The sequence below is a fragment of the Triturus cristatus genome, chromosome 10 (assembly GCF_964204655.1).
Source record: "Triturus cristatus chromosome 10, aTriCri1.1, whole genome shotgun sequence".
In the NCBI taxonomy this organism is placed as follows: domain Eukaryota; kingdom Metazoa; phylum Chordata; class Amphibia; order Caudata; family Salamandridae; genus Triturus; species Triturus cristatus.
In genome coordinates, this window is record NC_140593.1 from 1,236,274,938 (window position 1) to 1,236,290,513 (window position 15,576).

General features: G+C 52.7%; 1 protein-coding gene across 5 annotated transcripts in view; it reads left to right on the top strand.

The window, feature by feature from the left end:
* HUWE1 (HECT, UBA and WWE domain containing E3 ubiquitin protein ligase 1) overlaps positions 1-15,576 on the top strand; it is a 1,878,220-nt gene that overhangs the window by 491,851 nt on the left and 1,370,793 nt on the right. For all 5 annotated transcript variants that reach the window (XM_085629865.1, XM_085629862.1, XM_085629866.1 and 2 more), the window contains 2 exons: positions 11,645-11,836; positions 12,368-12,584. In XM_085629865.1, the coding sequence (XP_085485991.1) occupies positions 11,645-11,836; positions 12,368-12,584 (409 nt within the window). The remainder of the gene's footprint in view (positions 1-11,644; positions 11,837-12,367; positions 12,585-15,576) is intronic.

Genomic DNA, 15,576 nt, shown 5'->3' on the forward strand with positions numbered 1-15,576 from the left:
GTTTGGAGGAGTCCCTGGTTCTGAGGTTGCAGGCGTAGTCAGGAGTGTCGAGGAGGGTCCTTGGGTGCTGGATTCTTGGTCAGTTGCCGGGGGGACGTCCTCTGGGTCTTTGTCCAATCAGGCCGGGCTCGGCGGGTGCAGTGTGCTGGATTCGCGGTTCCTGGCTGGCACCAAGGGTTGTTGCTTGTTTTTGAGCAGGACCACTGCTCGTGGGAGTCCCAGTCTTGGTAGATGAGCAAGGCAGTCAGGTCCTCTGGGGTTTCCGAGGTTGCTGGCCACTGGAGACGCCGGGATTTAGCAGGAGCAGGTTCGAGGATCGACGAGCCTGTAGAACTGGGACCAAGACAGTTGGTGTCGTCCTTGTTAGCAGCTGCACGGGAGGTCTTTCTACTTGTTTCGGATTCGGGATCTGAAGAATGAAGGTTCAGGGTGCCCCTAAATACTAAATTTAGGGGCGTTGCAGGTAGGTAAAGGTCAATGGGTCCCATCACTGGGGTGGGTACACCCCCTATCCTGCCACTCTCCAGTGGGAGGGGGGAAGGAGCCTAGTCCTGATTGGGTAGGGCTCCCTGTCCTCAAGATAGCGAGAGCCCCGAGTTGTGCTTCACCTCGCATCCCCCACCTGAGGGGTGGGGATGGCAGTGGCTGGCACACCCCCTTTCCTCACGTGGGTTTTCCAGCTGATCTTACCGCCAGAGTGGGGGTCAGAACCGTTGGGGGCCAGTTGCGGAGTACAGCAAGTGGCCTGGAGAAGCTCACAAAGGCAGCATGCCTTTGAAGAGTCCCCTGTCCATCCTTGGGGAGGAGACCTAGCACCTCGCCCAGGATGTGCATTGTTGCAGACCCACGAGAGCGGATGGCTCTCTACCCAGGGGTCCAGCAACATGCCTTGTGGGTGGCAGCCTAGGCAGCCTGTCAGGACGCTGGTTAAGTTCAGGGAGCATCTCTAAGATGCCCTCTGTCGTGCATTTTACATTAAATCCCACACTGGCATCCGTGTGGGTTTAATGTGAGGAGAAGTTTGATACCAAACTTCTCAGTCTTCAGTGTAGCCATCATGGTGCTTTGGAGTTCGTGATGACGACCTCCCAGCACCATATACTCTTAATGGCAGCACTGCACTTACAGTGCCCAGAATTGGACCTGGGTACTGTAGGGGGACAGGGCTCACGCACCTGTACCCACACCACTAGCATAGGGCACCCAGCTAGAAGGCTGACTGAGGTATGCCAGGGCAGTGTGGTTGTGGGCATGGCACACAGGGATGTGTGCCATGTCGACTCGGTTTTGTTCTGCACCAAGACACTCAGCCTGCAAAGTTGTGTGTGTGTGTGTGTGTGTGTGTGTGTGTGTGTGTACAGGGCCTCTAAGGGTGGCACAATAAGTGCTGCAGCCCTTACGGCCTTCTCTGGTCACAGTTTACCAGGGGCTGACATGTGGCCAGAGATGCCAATTGAGTTTAGGCTTCGATACAGTTTTAGGGAAGGAACACAGGCCCTGGGACCTGATTGGCAGGAGCCAAGGGCACACTCAGTCAAAGTAAATCATCAATTCAGCAAAAAGTGGGGGCATACCATGCAAGAAAGATGGCACTTTCTCACAATGGACATCTAATACTACTCTAAGTCGATTATCACCCCTTGCGGGAATACAATCTAACAATGGAAACTATGCTCATGCGCACTATCCCCGAAAGGAGGAGTCCCTTACCTCGTGACTGGAAAGACTTCTTCGAAGAAAAATAAAGTGCAAACATCTGGACCCAACACTAGATGGCGATCTATGCATAGCATATGACTCCACAGCTCTATATGCCACGAACAGATGCATACTGGGTAAGTACATTTTCCTTTCTATTTGTGAAACAAAGACCTAGTCCTTTTATTACTTCTGTCCAACAGTGAGGTTTTATGCCCTTTGGCACCATCTAGAGAGAAAGCCTTGACTGCATGCTACCCAAGGTGAGTAGCTTGGATTTACATTTGTGTTGTGGTTCCTGAGGCCCTTGAAATGTTGGTACCCACCATGGGAACTACCCTCTAGCCAGCACCTATTCTGGGACCCAGTGAAAACGAATATTTCCTCATCTGAAAGAAACACTGAGAAGTTGGCCTGATGTATGATGTCACTAGTTCTAGTGTACACCTTGTATCAGTCCAAACAACCCTTATGGTGATTGGTTGTAAAGTCAACCTTATAGACCAGCTATCCTAGTGGTAGCATGGACAAGAGCAGTCTTAGGCTAAACTCTGAATGGCATGTGAAGCCAGCTGTGATACCATATATAATCCCTTGAATACCAAATGAAAGGACACCACAACAGATATATATATAAAATAAAGTGTATTTATTCTAGACAAACCCTCAGCACTCTTTATGAGATTAGAGGTAAGTACAACAGTCTTATTTATGCATACATTAAGTCACAGAGGTAAGTAATACAGTTAGGCCCTAGGGGCCACGCAAACCATATACTAAAGAAGTGGTATAAGGACCACTGTCACGGAAATAGGATAGGCCTAGGCCTAGGGAATCGCTGGGGCAACACTACACTAGCAACAGGTAGGAAGTGGGAGGCCCACGGGATTCAGGTGCAGAGTGGAAACACTCACGCGTAATGGTCGATAGAATTACTAGCAGTTAGAAATTAACAGTTTAAGGACACTTCTGAAGAGTGTCCGGTGGATCCCAAGGCTGGGATCAAGAAGAGAGGAGACCTGCAAGCAGAAGGGACTGAGTCAAGGTCACTAGCCAGTGACCACGTGGAACCAGGAAGGAACCAGGCGATGTCGTGAAGATCGCAGGTGAAGGTGAAGCTTGTCGCTGCAGCCACGGGGACCAGGAGACATTGAGGACGACCAGGACCAGGAGGCGAGCTGTCCCACGAAGGCTCTTGCTGTCGGCGGTGTCGAAGTTGAACTAGGACTCACCAAGCCTTGGCAAGCGGAACCCACGAAGAACGGAGGACTTGCTTCTGGTGCAGACCAGGAAGGTCTGGGGTGCTTCTCTTTTGCAAGGAAGCGGGAGCCAGTCTGGTGAGCCAAACCAGCAGTGAAGATTTCAGGATGCGTCGTCACAGAGGCCACTAGCCAACGGGCAAGCAACTGGACAGACGTGGCAAGCAGGAAAATGCAGAAGGGCCCCACGCAGGACTCGTGGAGTGTGGGGGGCTGATCTTCGGTGCAGATGGTGCTTGGGGTTGGGGCTTCTCAATCCCCGGTGCACAACTTCGAGGGTGGCTCAGAAGCTGCGCTGGAAGATACTCGCCACTTTTCCCAGGTAGCCGGTCCCACGTCTCTCGTCGCGTCCACGGATCTCAGCTCGGCTGTGGATGAGGGTCGGAGAAGTCTGGAAGTCAAGGCTCTGGTCGGGCTCTGCAGTCGGTCCCTTGTAGAACTTCAACAAAGCAAAGGGTAGTCTCTTGATGGTGCCTGTTTGCACAGGGTAGCCACTCCTTGGCCACAAGGGAGATTCTTCAGTCTTCTTTCGTCGAATGTTGAAGGTCCAGAGTTTCTGTTCAAGTTGCAGGTTCAGGATAATCTAATCTCCTGGGGCCCAGCTACCACTCTTATACTAATCTGGGGGGCTGGGTTACCTGCTAGGTCACGCCTCACGTTAGTTAGATTCCTCACCTTAGAATATCCCCAGGCGTCAGGCTGGATCCAGAAAGATTTTTCGTCAGCAATACCCCTTGCGTGTCGCTAGGCGTTGTCTGCGGGTCCGCGTCCGTCGTTGGCGTCGTGCGCCGGAATGACGCCGTCTGAGTACTTAGACGCCGCACACGCGCGCTAACGTCAGTTATTTTTTCCGCGCCAGACAGCGCCGATCCGGGAAGAACTTACCCCTTAGTCACTATCTGACTAAACTTTTTGACTCTTTTTGGTCTTCTGTCGACTCGACTCTGGTGCCGGTCAAATGCCTGGTTTTAAGGCGTGTGACTCCTGTCATCGACTGATGTCGAAACGGACCACCATCGTCGGTGCCTTTACTGCCTGGGGGCCGACCACGATGCAGAGTCGTGCCTAGACTGTCGGGCCTTGACCTCGAAGGACTGACGTGACTCCGGCGGAGGTCAGTGCCTTCCTCTCGGCCATGAGGGGCCTGGCTCTGCCGTCGACGCCTGCCGGTGCACCTTCGGGCCCCGCGGGCTCGACTGGGCGACCTCGTTCCCCGGTTCAGCCCCGGCCCGGCGCCGCTCGATGCCGCATCCAACGCCGATGAATGAGCATTTCATCTACAGCCCGGCTCCGGTTATTCCCCCTGTTTATCAGGAATAGGATGACTGGGGCGACTGGGGCGGGTCTGAGGACCCTATGGCCAGGCAGGCCGAACTTTCACAGGACTGGGCAGACGAACTGGGGGAGGCTGGTTTCATCTCTCCTCCGACTGTGTCCTCAGAGGAAGGTGCTGCTTTTTCAATGGTGCAGCGCAAGGTGGCCGAAGCCCTTGGGCTGGAGTTTCCTGCTGTGGCCGTGAGGACTAACATCCTCACTGAAGTGCTTCAACCATCAGCAAGCTCCACTGAGCCTCTGCTGCTGTTCAATGAGGCACTAGTGGACGTTCTGCAGGGCACCTGGTCCAAGCCCTCCACAGTACCTCCTGTGCATCGGAACGTGGCCCGGCACCCCAGTTTTCTGTCCCAACACCCCACGCCCGAGATTCTGGTTATCCAGGCCTCGACTTCCCAATCCTCCTTCCCGTCCACTCCTCCGGATCGGGAATCAAAGAGGCTGGAATAGTTCGGAAAGAAGCTGTTCTCTTCCCTTAGTTTGGGACTGAGGTCCTTGAATACCGCTTGCCTCTTGGACCGTTATACCCACTCTTTGTGGGATACGGTGGAGGACGTGCTGCCCCTGTGTCCGGAGGAGGCCCGGTCACGGCTCACCCAGGCGCTTGCTGACGGGTGAGATGCACCACGGCATGCCATACGATGTGGACTAGACACCACGGACTTGCTGGGTAGGGCGATTTCAACCACGGTGGTGCTCCATCGCCACGCCTGGCTACGGTCCACGTCTTTCTCGGGGGATGTCCTGAGTACCCTCATGGATATGCCCTTTTCTGGCACTCGCCTTTTTGGCCAGAAGGCGGATATTGCGCTGGCTCGCTTCAAGGACTCCCGGGCTACGGCCAAGTCCTTGGGTCTCTCGGCCCCGCGGCTGCGAACTTTCGCCTTTCGTGGCCAGGGAAGGGGCGCCTCCTCACGTCCGCCTAGCCACCGGCCGCAGAACCAACCTGCACGCGGTCGCGGACGTGGATTCCGCCGAGGCGGTGCTGGAGGACAACGTGCCGGTCAGTCCACATCCACCCTGGCAGCATCCGCCTCAAAGCCCTCCTAGTCCGAGCTGTCAGGCCCATTCCACGCCAGTGGGCGGCAGTGTTCGCCATCACCTGCTCCACTGGCGTTCCATCACGTCGGACAGGTGGGTGCTGCAAATCGTCCGAAGGGGTTACTCCCTCCCCTTCGAGACGACCCCTCCAGCCATGCCACCGCAGTACCACCGTATGTCGGGGGGGATCACTTGAATCTTCTGTGGGAGGAAGTTACGGCCGTCTTGGCCAAAGAGGCTGTCGAGCGCGTTACTGGTCCAGAAGTAGGTCGTGGTTGCTATTCCCACTAGTTTCTGGTTCCCAAGAAGGGCAAAGAGGGCCTACGCCCTATCTTGGACCTCAGGAGCATCAACGCCTTCCTCCGGAAGGAGAAGTTCAAGATGCTCACCTTTGCTCAGGTTCTGGCTGCCCTAGACCCTGGAGACTGAATGGTAGCGTTGGAGTTGCAGGACGCTTATTTTCACATCCCCGTCCTGCCGGCCCACCGGCGTTACCTGCGGTTCACGGTGGGTCAGGAGCACTTTCAGTTCACCGTGCTCCCCTTCGGCCTCACCAGTGCCTCTCGGGTGTTCACGAAAGTGATGGCGGTGGTCGCAGCTCATCGGCGCAGATCAGGGGTTCAAGTCTTCCCCCTATCTCGACGACTGGCTGTTGAAGGCGGGCTCGCCCAAGCAAGTAGTCTCCCACCTCCAGACTACGGCCGACCTCCTGCATTTGCTGGGGTTATCCATCAATGTGCCGAAGTCACACCTGAGACCCTCCCAGAAGCTCCTCTTCATCGGAGCGGTTCTTGATTCGGTGCAATTCCGTGCCTATCCTCCGGAACAGCGGGTCCGGGATATTGAGGCTCTGATTCCCATCTTTCGGCCTCTATCCTAGGTTCCGGGCAGGTTGGTGCTGAGGCCTCTGGGGCTGATGGCCTCCTGCATCCTGTTGGCGCATTACGCCAGGTGGCGAATGCGGGCTCTGCAGTGGGACCTGAAGTTTCAGTGGGCCCAGCATCGGGGCAACCTGTCGGACCATGTCTTGATCCCGGAGGGCACTGCGAAGCAGTTGCAGTGGTGGCTCACGAACCGCGATTGGGTCAGCGGCAGATCCCTCTCCCTACCCCAACCGGAGCACGTGGTAGTGACGGATGCATCCCTCCATGGGGGAGGCGGATCTCAGAGGACTCTGGTCTCCGGCTGAGACTCTGCTCCATATCAACCTTGTGGAGCAGAGAGCGATCCGACTTGCACTGAAGGCATTCCTTCCCTCTGTCCTGGGAAGTGTAGTGCAGGTGTTCACGGACAACACCACCGCCATGTGGTATTGCAACAAACAGGGCGGGGTGGGGTCATGGACCCTTTGTCAGGAGGCTCTGCGCCTCTGGACATGGTTGGAACACCAGGGCATCACCCTGATGGTTCAACATCTGGCGGGCTCTCTGAACGCCAGAGCAGACTAACTCAGCTGCCGGTTCATGATGGATCACGAATGGCGTCTAAACTCAGACGTGGCGCAAGGTCTTTCTGCAGGGGGGAGAGCCTTGGTTAGATCTATTCGCCACCGAAGAGAACACGCAATGTACGCAGTTCTGCGCGTTGGAGTTTCCAAGGCGGCACTCGCTCGGGGACGCCTTTCGTCGCGAGTGGAGTTGCGGTCTGTTGTACGCCTTTCCGCCTATACCACTTCTGCGCAGTGCTGAAGATCATGCGCGACCGGGCCTAAGTCATCTTAGTGGCTCTGGATTGGGCACGAAGGTGCTGGTATCCCGAGCTACTCGGTGTAGGAGAGTATGGTCTGCTTTCTATGTTCACCCCCACTTTTTCCTTTTGCTTCACTGGTTTTCGACTTGGATGTGGCTGTGGGCCTGCTAATCAGACCCACAGCCCAGTTGTTCTCTCTAAATTCCTACTATGTACTTTAGGTGCATAACCCAATTGGTAGGGATCACCCTATTGTCCCCTGTATAGTGTACCCTAGGTACCCAGGGCATAGGTGTACCCTAGGCCTACCAGGGGCTGCAGCATGTATTATGCCAGCCCTGGCCTGGCCTTCCATTCTGACACAACTGGCTGATCACTCAGCTGGGGCAAGGTCGTGTAATCACCCCTTAGGTGTAGTATACCTACCTTGTATATAGACACATGTGTACCTATCAGCCACTCCTATGGCAGGCCTTAACAATCCTGGAGGCAGAGTGCTTGGTAACATGTGAGATGGTGCTCTAGCATGAGCTGAGCCTGTCTGCAGCTTTCGGAACCATGTCCTTATAGCTGTTCTATGATATAGCCTACCATATACTCTTAAAGTGCCTTATAATCTTAGACGGTTATGGTAACTATGGTTTGGCTTTATCGAAACATGTCGTGTAAGGTGTCTAACACTGTGGAATAATACCCCCATACCATTTCTGGGGATGAGGATATTATTCCTCCCTTCTAGAGGGAGACACATGTTAAAATCCTACTTTGCTGGTTAACTCTGACCAGAGCCTCAGCATCACAAAATGGATACTGCTGCCACAGACACAAGTCTGACCTCGTGCTGCTGGGACTCTTTTCAGCGAGGGAGGCTTGGACAATAGGTTTCCTACCTTGGGAGGTGCTAGCACCACCCCAAACAGGCCTTAGTGTATTGGGGCAGGGAGGGATGAAAGAAACTAGACACTGCCTGGGGCACACAGTGTCCCATGCATAGTCCAGTTCAAACCGGCGCTGGGGCACTCCAGACCCAGCTCTGGCGCGAAACTGGACAAAGGAAAGGGGGTGTAACCTCTCCCCTTCCTGGTCCCACCCATAGGAGGGACCTTGCAGGTAGCCCAGCCCACTAGCCCAGTATATCAGTGGGTAGCTGAGCCCTGCTAAATTAGATTAACCTGAATCTGCAACTTGAACAGAAACTCTGGACCTTCAACATTCGACCTCAGGAAGAAGACTGAAGAATCTCCCTTGTGGCCAAGGAGTGACCACCGTGGGCAACCAGGCACCTTCCAGCGACCGCTGCTTGCTTTGCGACTGAATCCTGCGAGGGACGACTGCAGAGACTGACCAGCGCCGAGACTTCCAGACACCTCTGAACCAGATCCAAATCTACAGCAAAGCTAAGAACCGTGGAGGCGACTAGGTACGTGGGACCGGCGACTTGGGAAAAGTGTCTAGTAACTGACTAGCGCGACTTCTGATGCTTCCTCGAGGCTGTGCTTGGGGAATTGGGAAGCCCCAATCCCGAGCACCATCTGCAAAGAAGATCAGCTCCCCACACTTCACGTGTTCTGCGTGGGGCCCTTCTGCACCGGAGTTGTTTGACGTGTTGTCCGGTTGCTGGCCCGTTGGCTAGTGACCTCTGCGACGACATACCTTTGATTTCATCTTGCTGGTCCGGCTCCTCCAGACTGGCACCCGCTCCTCTGTGAAAGAGAAGCACCCCAAACCTTCCTGGTCTGCACCAGAAGCAAGTCCTCCATCCTGCATGGGTTCCGCTTGCCAAGGCTTGTTGGGTCCTAGCTCGACATCGGCGCCGCCGACAGCAAGAGCCTTCGTGGGACAGCTCATCTCCTGGTCCTGGTCGTCCTCGACGCCTCCTGGTACCCGTGGCTGCTGCGACAAGCTTCACCTCTTCACCTGCATCTTCACGAAATCGCCTGGTTCCTTCCTGGCTCCTGGCTGGTGACCTAGACTCTGTCCCTTCTGCTTGCAGGTACCTTCCTTCTTGATCCCCGCCTTGGGATCCACCGGACACTCTTCACTGACTGCCTGTCAGCAACTTTCCTTCAGGCCTCCATAGGAGTCAACGATGGAACCCGACGCAAGTTCACACCTATGCACCCGCAGCCCGTGGGCTAGGTAACTTGAGTACTCCGGTGCTCACAAGGGTATTGACTATCCTAGGGTCTAGTTTCCAAGTCTCGACTTCCTAGTTACTCCAGAAGTGTCCTTAAACTCTTAATTTCGAACTACTACGATTTCTATCGACTTTTACGCATTACGCGTGAGTGTTTCCACTCTGCACCTGAATCCCGTGGGCCTCCCACTTCCTAACCTTTGGTAGTATAGTGTAGCCCCAGCGATTCCCTAGGCCTATCCTGTGTTCGTGACAGTGGTTCTTATACCACTTACTTAGTATATGGTTTGCGTGGCCCCTAGGGCCTAACTGAATTACTCACCTGTGTGACTTAATGTATGCTTAAATAAGACTGTGTTGTACTTACCTCTAATCTCAAAGAGTGCTGAGGGTTTGACTAGAATAAATACACTTTATTTTATATATATATATCTGTTGTGGTGTGCTTTCATTTGGTATTCAAGGGATTACATATGGTATAACAGCTGGCTTCACATGCCATACAGAGTTTAGCCTAAGACTGCTCTTGTCCATGCTACCACTAGGATAGCTGGTCTATAAGGTTGACTTTACAACCAATCACCATAAGGGTTGATTGGACTGATACAGGATGTACACTAGTATTAGTGACATCATATATCAGGCCAACTTCTCACACTCTATGTCCATCGACCCCCGATACGACTGCCTCTTCAGGAGGACCTTCTGTCGCAGCAGCAGGGGACGGTCCTCCACCGAACCTGTCCAGTCTCCACCTCCATGCGTGGAGATTGAGCGGGGACAGTTGATGCCATTTGACTTGCCTCCTGAAGTCTGATGTTGTTCTGGCAACCAGGCGTCCCTCCACAAAAACGGTATATGTCTGCAGGTGGAACAAATTTGTGGCATGGTGCAAAGGCTATGGATCCCCTTTCCGCCCCTCTTTCTGAAGTTCTCCTCTTTCTTCTTTCTCTGGCCCAGCAGGGCTCTGCTCTGGGCACCCTTAAAGGTTATCTTTCAACTATTTCTGCTTTCTTACGGCTTCCTGTTCAGCCTTTTTTTTCAAATCCCCTGTTTCTCGTTTCCTCAAGGGCATTACTCGCATGTTTCCTCCTGTCCCCTTCGTAATGCCTCAGTGGGATTTGAATCTAGTCTTGACTTTTCTGATGTGCGCTCCCTTTGAACCTCTTCACAATTGTCCCATTCGTCTTCTGACTATTAAGACTGCTTTCCTGGTAGCTATCACCTCGGCTAGATGGGTGAGTGAGCTCCAGGCTCTATCGTCTAAGCCTCCTTTTCTTTCTGTTCATCCAGACAAGGTTGTCCTCCGGACTCGTCCTTCCTTTCTTCCGAAAGTGGTGACTCCCTTTCACATCGGGCAATCTGTCACGTTGCCCACCTTCTTTCCGCCTCCGCATCCTTCAAAAGAGGAAGAGAGGCTCCACCGTCTGGACCCAAAACGGGCGCTGTCCTTTTATTTGGACCACACCAAACAGTTCGGGGTGGACAACCAGCTTTTTGTTGGATACGTGGGTGCTAAGAAGGGAAGGGCAGTACACAAGCGGACCATCTCTGGGTGGGTCGTATTGTGTATAAAAGCTTCTTACTCCTTGGCTAAAAAGGACCCTCCTGTAGGGCTGAGAGCCCATTCCACCCGGGCCACAGCAGGGACTACTGCCCTGGGACTGGGGGTTCCCTTGCAGGACATCTGTCAGGTGGCGACGTGGGCCTCTCTGCACACGTTTGCCAAGCATTATTGCCTGGACAGCCAAGTCCGGAGAGATGGCTTCTTTGGCCGTTCTGTTCTCTGTTGTGATCTTGGTTCGCAGACCCACCACCGGGGTTGGTATTCCTGGGGTATCTATTCTAAGGTGAGGAATCTAACGAACGTGTTTCATTCAGATGAACAAGTTACTTACCTTCGGTAACGATGTATCTGTAAGAATCATTAGTTAGTTAGATTCCTCACCGTCCCATCCATCCTCCCCGTTCTGCGAACCTACATCTAGGGTTAAAGCTATCCTTTCTAGGGCCCTAGATTTTTTGGCACCAGTGTCGGTCTCTTGCATGGCTCTGCGTTCCTGGCGCAGAAAGCTATGTACAAGAACTGACACCGCGCGAGGGCTGCGTCTAAGTACTCATTCATTCCGGCGCACGACGCCAACGACGGACGCGGAGCCGCAGACGACGCCTAGCGACGCGCAAGGGGTATTTCTGACAAACTTTCTTGATCCAGCATGACACCTGGGGATATTCCAAGGTGTGGAATCTAACTGTTTCTTACAGATACATAGTTACTGAAGGTAAGTAACTTGTTCTAGTTCAAAGATGTGAGCTGTAAGGTGTGGACCGAATGCCTCTTGTGACCAAAGTTATGTGCATTCCTGACCTCTTGAAATCCTTGTCTTTACCAGGAAATGGCTCTGTAGAGTGGCCTCTTCTGATGTATTTGCTTGAAGAATGGCTGCTACCACTGAGTGACTCATTGCCATTTGTGCTCTGTTTTTAGAAAGTGACATGGAAGCAGTGTCTGGGGTTGTGGATGCCTCTGCTGCAGGGCTGCTGGAGGGCATCGTCCTGGACGGAGACACACTAGCACCTATGGAAACTGATGAACCGAGCCCTGCCGACACCAAAGGGAAGTCTAAAATCACACCTGCCATGGCTGCTAGGATCAAGCAGATCAAGCCGCTGCTGTCTGGTGAGAGCCATGAGCCTTTGCTCATCTTGTGTTTTGTTCAATATTCTCTTGTGCGTATTTGTTTATAACCGTTGCACACAATGTAATATACATTTAATCTTTTCAGTTGTTTAGTGTGGTGTGTCCAAGGCTGAAGAACGCCAGAGCGTTCTATGCAGAGCCTCGGTTTATAATGTCAGCAAAACGTTTTGCCTCTATACAGTGTATTTTTATGTCACTTTCATGTGCCAGTTAGAATTTTGTGGGGCTGACCTTTTTAAGGTTGAAACATTGAGGAATGGTAAAGTTTTATACATAGTCCACTGTGAAAGTTCTAGGCTGTTGTAGCAAATATTACTTTTAGCATGGTATTAAATTAAAGCTTTGTATTTCATGCAGTTTCATTGAATCACTGGTCCTATTTTCATTCCGAAATCATGGAAGCATGGATTAGTACAAGTTTTGTACCTGTTATTGAATGACAAAATATGTCTCACATTAGAGCGCTTCTGTCTGTCCCAAATGTTCCAGTAACTGATGTTTTGTGTTCAGCATCCTCTCGTTTGGGGCGTGCTTTGGCCGAGCTCTTTGGACTCCTGGTGAAGTTGTGTGTGGGCTCACCAGTCCGCCAGAGGAGAAGTCATCATACTGCGAGCACCACAACAGCACCAACCCCTGCTGCCAGATCCACTGCTTCTGCTCTCACTAAACTTCTTACTAAAGGCCTTTCATGGCAGCCCCCTCCTTATACGCCTACTCCAAGGTTTCGGTAAGTATTTTGACCAGAATGCTTGCTTCAGTTCGAGTTTGTTGATGAGTTTGGGGTTTTGGGAAGATCTGGTTTCAACTTGCTTCAGTTTTTTTGTAAATATTAGTCATTAATCAATTGTAGCTGTCCTTGGGTAAAAGCTGACAAACCTAGATGACTATCGGCACATCTATAACAAAACATGGTCATGAACACAAGAAAGCAGTATTGACTAAGATTTTCCTGTCGTACTAGCAGAAGGTTCTAGCCGTTGTGTGAAAGCATGTTAAAGTATCGCATTGGAAATTAATTTAGCCCCTTCAACAAATGGTCCTTTCTCAGTCTCTGGACCTAAACCATCAGATTTCACATTCCTGAGAAGGCAGCCTTCTTCAGCATTTTCTCTTTAACGGAGAACACTTAGAGCAATTCCTTTGAGTCTGTGAATCTTTATCCAAGGTTGTCAAATGGCTTGGTTATTTTTAACAGATAACTTGTCCTCTAGGTTCATAGTCTTTGAAATCTCCCTCAACAGTCATACGTGATCTCGAATTTATATTGGCACCTTTCACTGAAGCTCGATAGTACCAAAGTAATGTAACTTTGTTTTGCAGACTCGTGGATGCCATTTTCAGGAGTAAATTGGTCCCCAGGATGGTGACCTAGTTTCTGGCCATTTTCTTTTGTTGTTTTTTTTTCTTTTTTTTTTTTTTACACAATCCACCAAGTTTAGAAAAGACACCTCTTTATAGAGCACCATAATGGGTTCGCTCTGCAGAGGTCGGAGAAACCCTTACTGGTTTACAGTGGCAAAAGTAGATTATGCTAACTGTAGGAAGCTGGCTCTCTGTATGATGTACCTCTAAATGGTGCCACTTTTATCAAATTCATAAAGGGGTTTCTCGAAGAGCTGCTGCTCACAGGTGAGTAAGCCGGTTTGGTAGTGTCCGGGGGATTAGAGTAAGCACAGGGGGTCCACAAGATAGCACTAATCCTACACCCTTAGCGGCACTGGGGGGCCGGGTGCAGAGTGCCAACATCTTGTCGGGTGCCCTGTGCAAGTCCATGGGAAGTTCGTTTTGCAAAAAGGCTGCAAGCTCGGGCCAGGAGGCTGGGCGAAGAAGTCCACGGCTGCCCAAGTCGGGGATATTTGCCTCTCCCTCTCACTCAGTGTCTGGTTCGGAAGCTCAGACAAACATCCCTCACTAATTCTGGTAGCTCCCACAATGGGTTTGTCAACCATGGTACACAACCCTGTTGGAGCTGTCAATAGTTTCACATCAAAAGCTGCACCTCACTGTTCCATTTTTCTTGCATGGTATGCCGCCACTTTTTGCTGAATTGCTGAATGTACTTTGACTGAGTGTGCCCTGGACTCCTGCCAATCAGGTGCCCAGGGCCTATGTTCCTTCCCTGAAACACACAAAACCCCAATTGGCAAACCCTGGCCACATGTCTGCCCCTGGTAAATGGTACCCTAGGTACCCAGGGCCTTGTGACCAGGGAAGGCCTCTAAGGGCTGCAGCACTCATTGTGCCACCCTTAAAGGCCCTGTACTCTAACACACACACACACACACTGCCTTTGCAGGCTGGGTGTCTTGGTGTAAGACAAACTAAAGAGTCGACATGGCACACATCCCTGTGTGCCATGCCCATCACCTACACTGCCATGGCATACATCAGCCACCCCTCTAGCTGGGTGCCTTATGCCAATGGTGTGATCACAGGAGCCCTGTGCCCCTACAGTACCCAGGTCCATTCCTGAGCACTGTAAGTGCAGTGCTGCCGTTTGAGTACATGGTGCTGAGAGCTCGTCAAACACGAACTCCACAGCACCATAATGGCAACACTGAAGACTGAAGTTTGGTATCAAACTTCTCAGCACATTAAACCCACACTGATGCCAGTGTGGGATTTAATGTACCAAGCACCCCAGAGGGCATCTTAGAGATGCCCCCTTAAACCTAACCTACAATCCACGTTTGCTCTGAGGCTGCCTAGGCTGCCACACAGCAGACATGTTGCTGGACCCCTGGGTGGGAGAGCCCCTGCTCTCCTGGGCCTGCAACAATACACATCCTGGGCGAGGTGCTAAATCTCCTCCCCCAGGATGGGCAGGGGGAAGCTTCAAAGGCATGCCGCCTCGGTGAGCTTCCCCAGGCCACTGCAACCCCCCACTCTGGCAGGAAGCTTTGGCTGGAAACCCCAAATAAGGACAGGGGATGTGCCAGCCTGCCAACCCCACCCCTCAGGTGGGGGAGGCAAGGTGAAGCACATCTCCAGGCTCTCGCCATCTTGAAGATGGGAAGCCCTACCCTATCAGGACTAGGCTACTGCCCCCTCCCACAGGAGAGAGGCAGGATAGGGGGTGTACCCACCCCAGGACAGGGACCCATTGGTCCCTGGCCTTCACCTACCTGTAACGCCCCTAAATCTAGTATTTAGGGGCACCCTGAACCTTCCTTCCCCAGATTCCAGATTCCAAAATACAAACCAGAGCAAGCAGAAAGAAGACCTGCCCTGCAGCTGCTAAGAAGAGGAAGACACCAACTGCTTTGGCCCCAGCCCTACCGGCCTGTCGACCCTCAAACCTGCTCCTGCTCCAACCCGGCATCTCTTGTGGCCAGCAACCTCACAAACCCCGGAGGACCTGGCTACCTTTTGGCTCAAAGCCCCTGGGACTCCCATGAGTAGAGGCTCTACTCAAAACCTACCTCTAATCCCTGGCAGCAGCCCGGAACCGCGAACCCAGCACACTCTGCACCAGCCAAGCCTGGCCAGTGCCGGAGTGAACAAAGACCACGAGGACGACCCCACGGCGACTGACCCAGAGTCCGGCACCCAAGGACCTCCCTCGACACTCCTGAAGAAGCCTGCAGCCTCAGAACAAGGTGCCCCCCCTACCGCGGTCAACAGAGGGTAAGATTTCCCAACACCAAAAGGCACCCCTGCACGCGGCGCCCCGCGGCTCCCTGTGCCCAATCCCGGGGTACCTACCTATCCTCCAACTA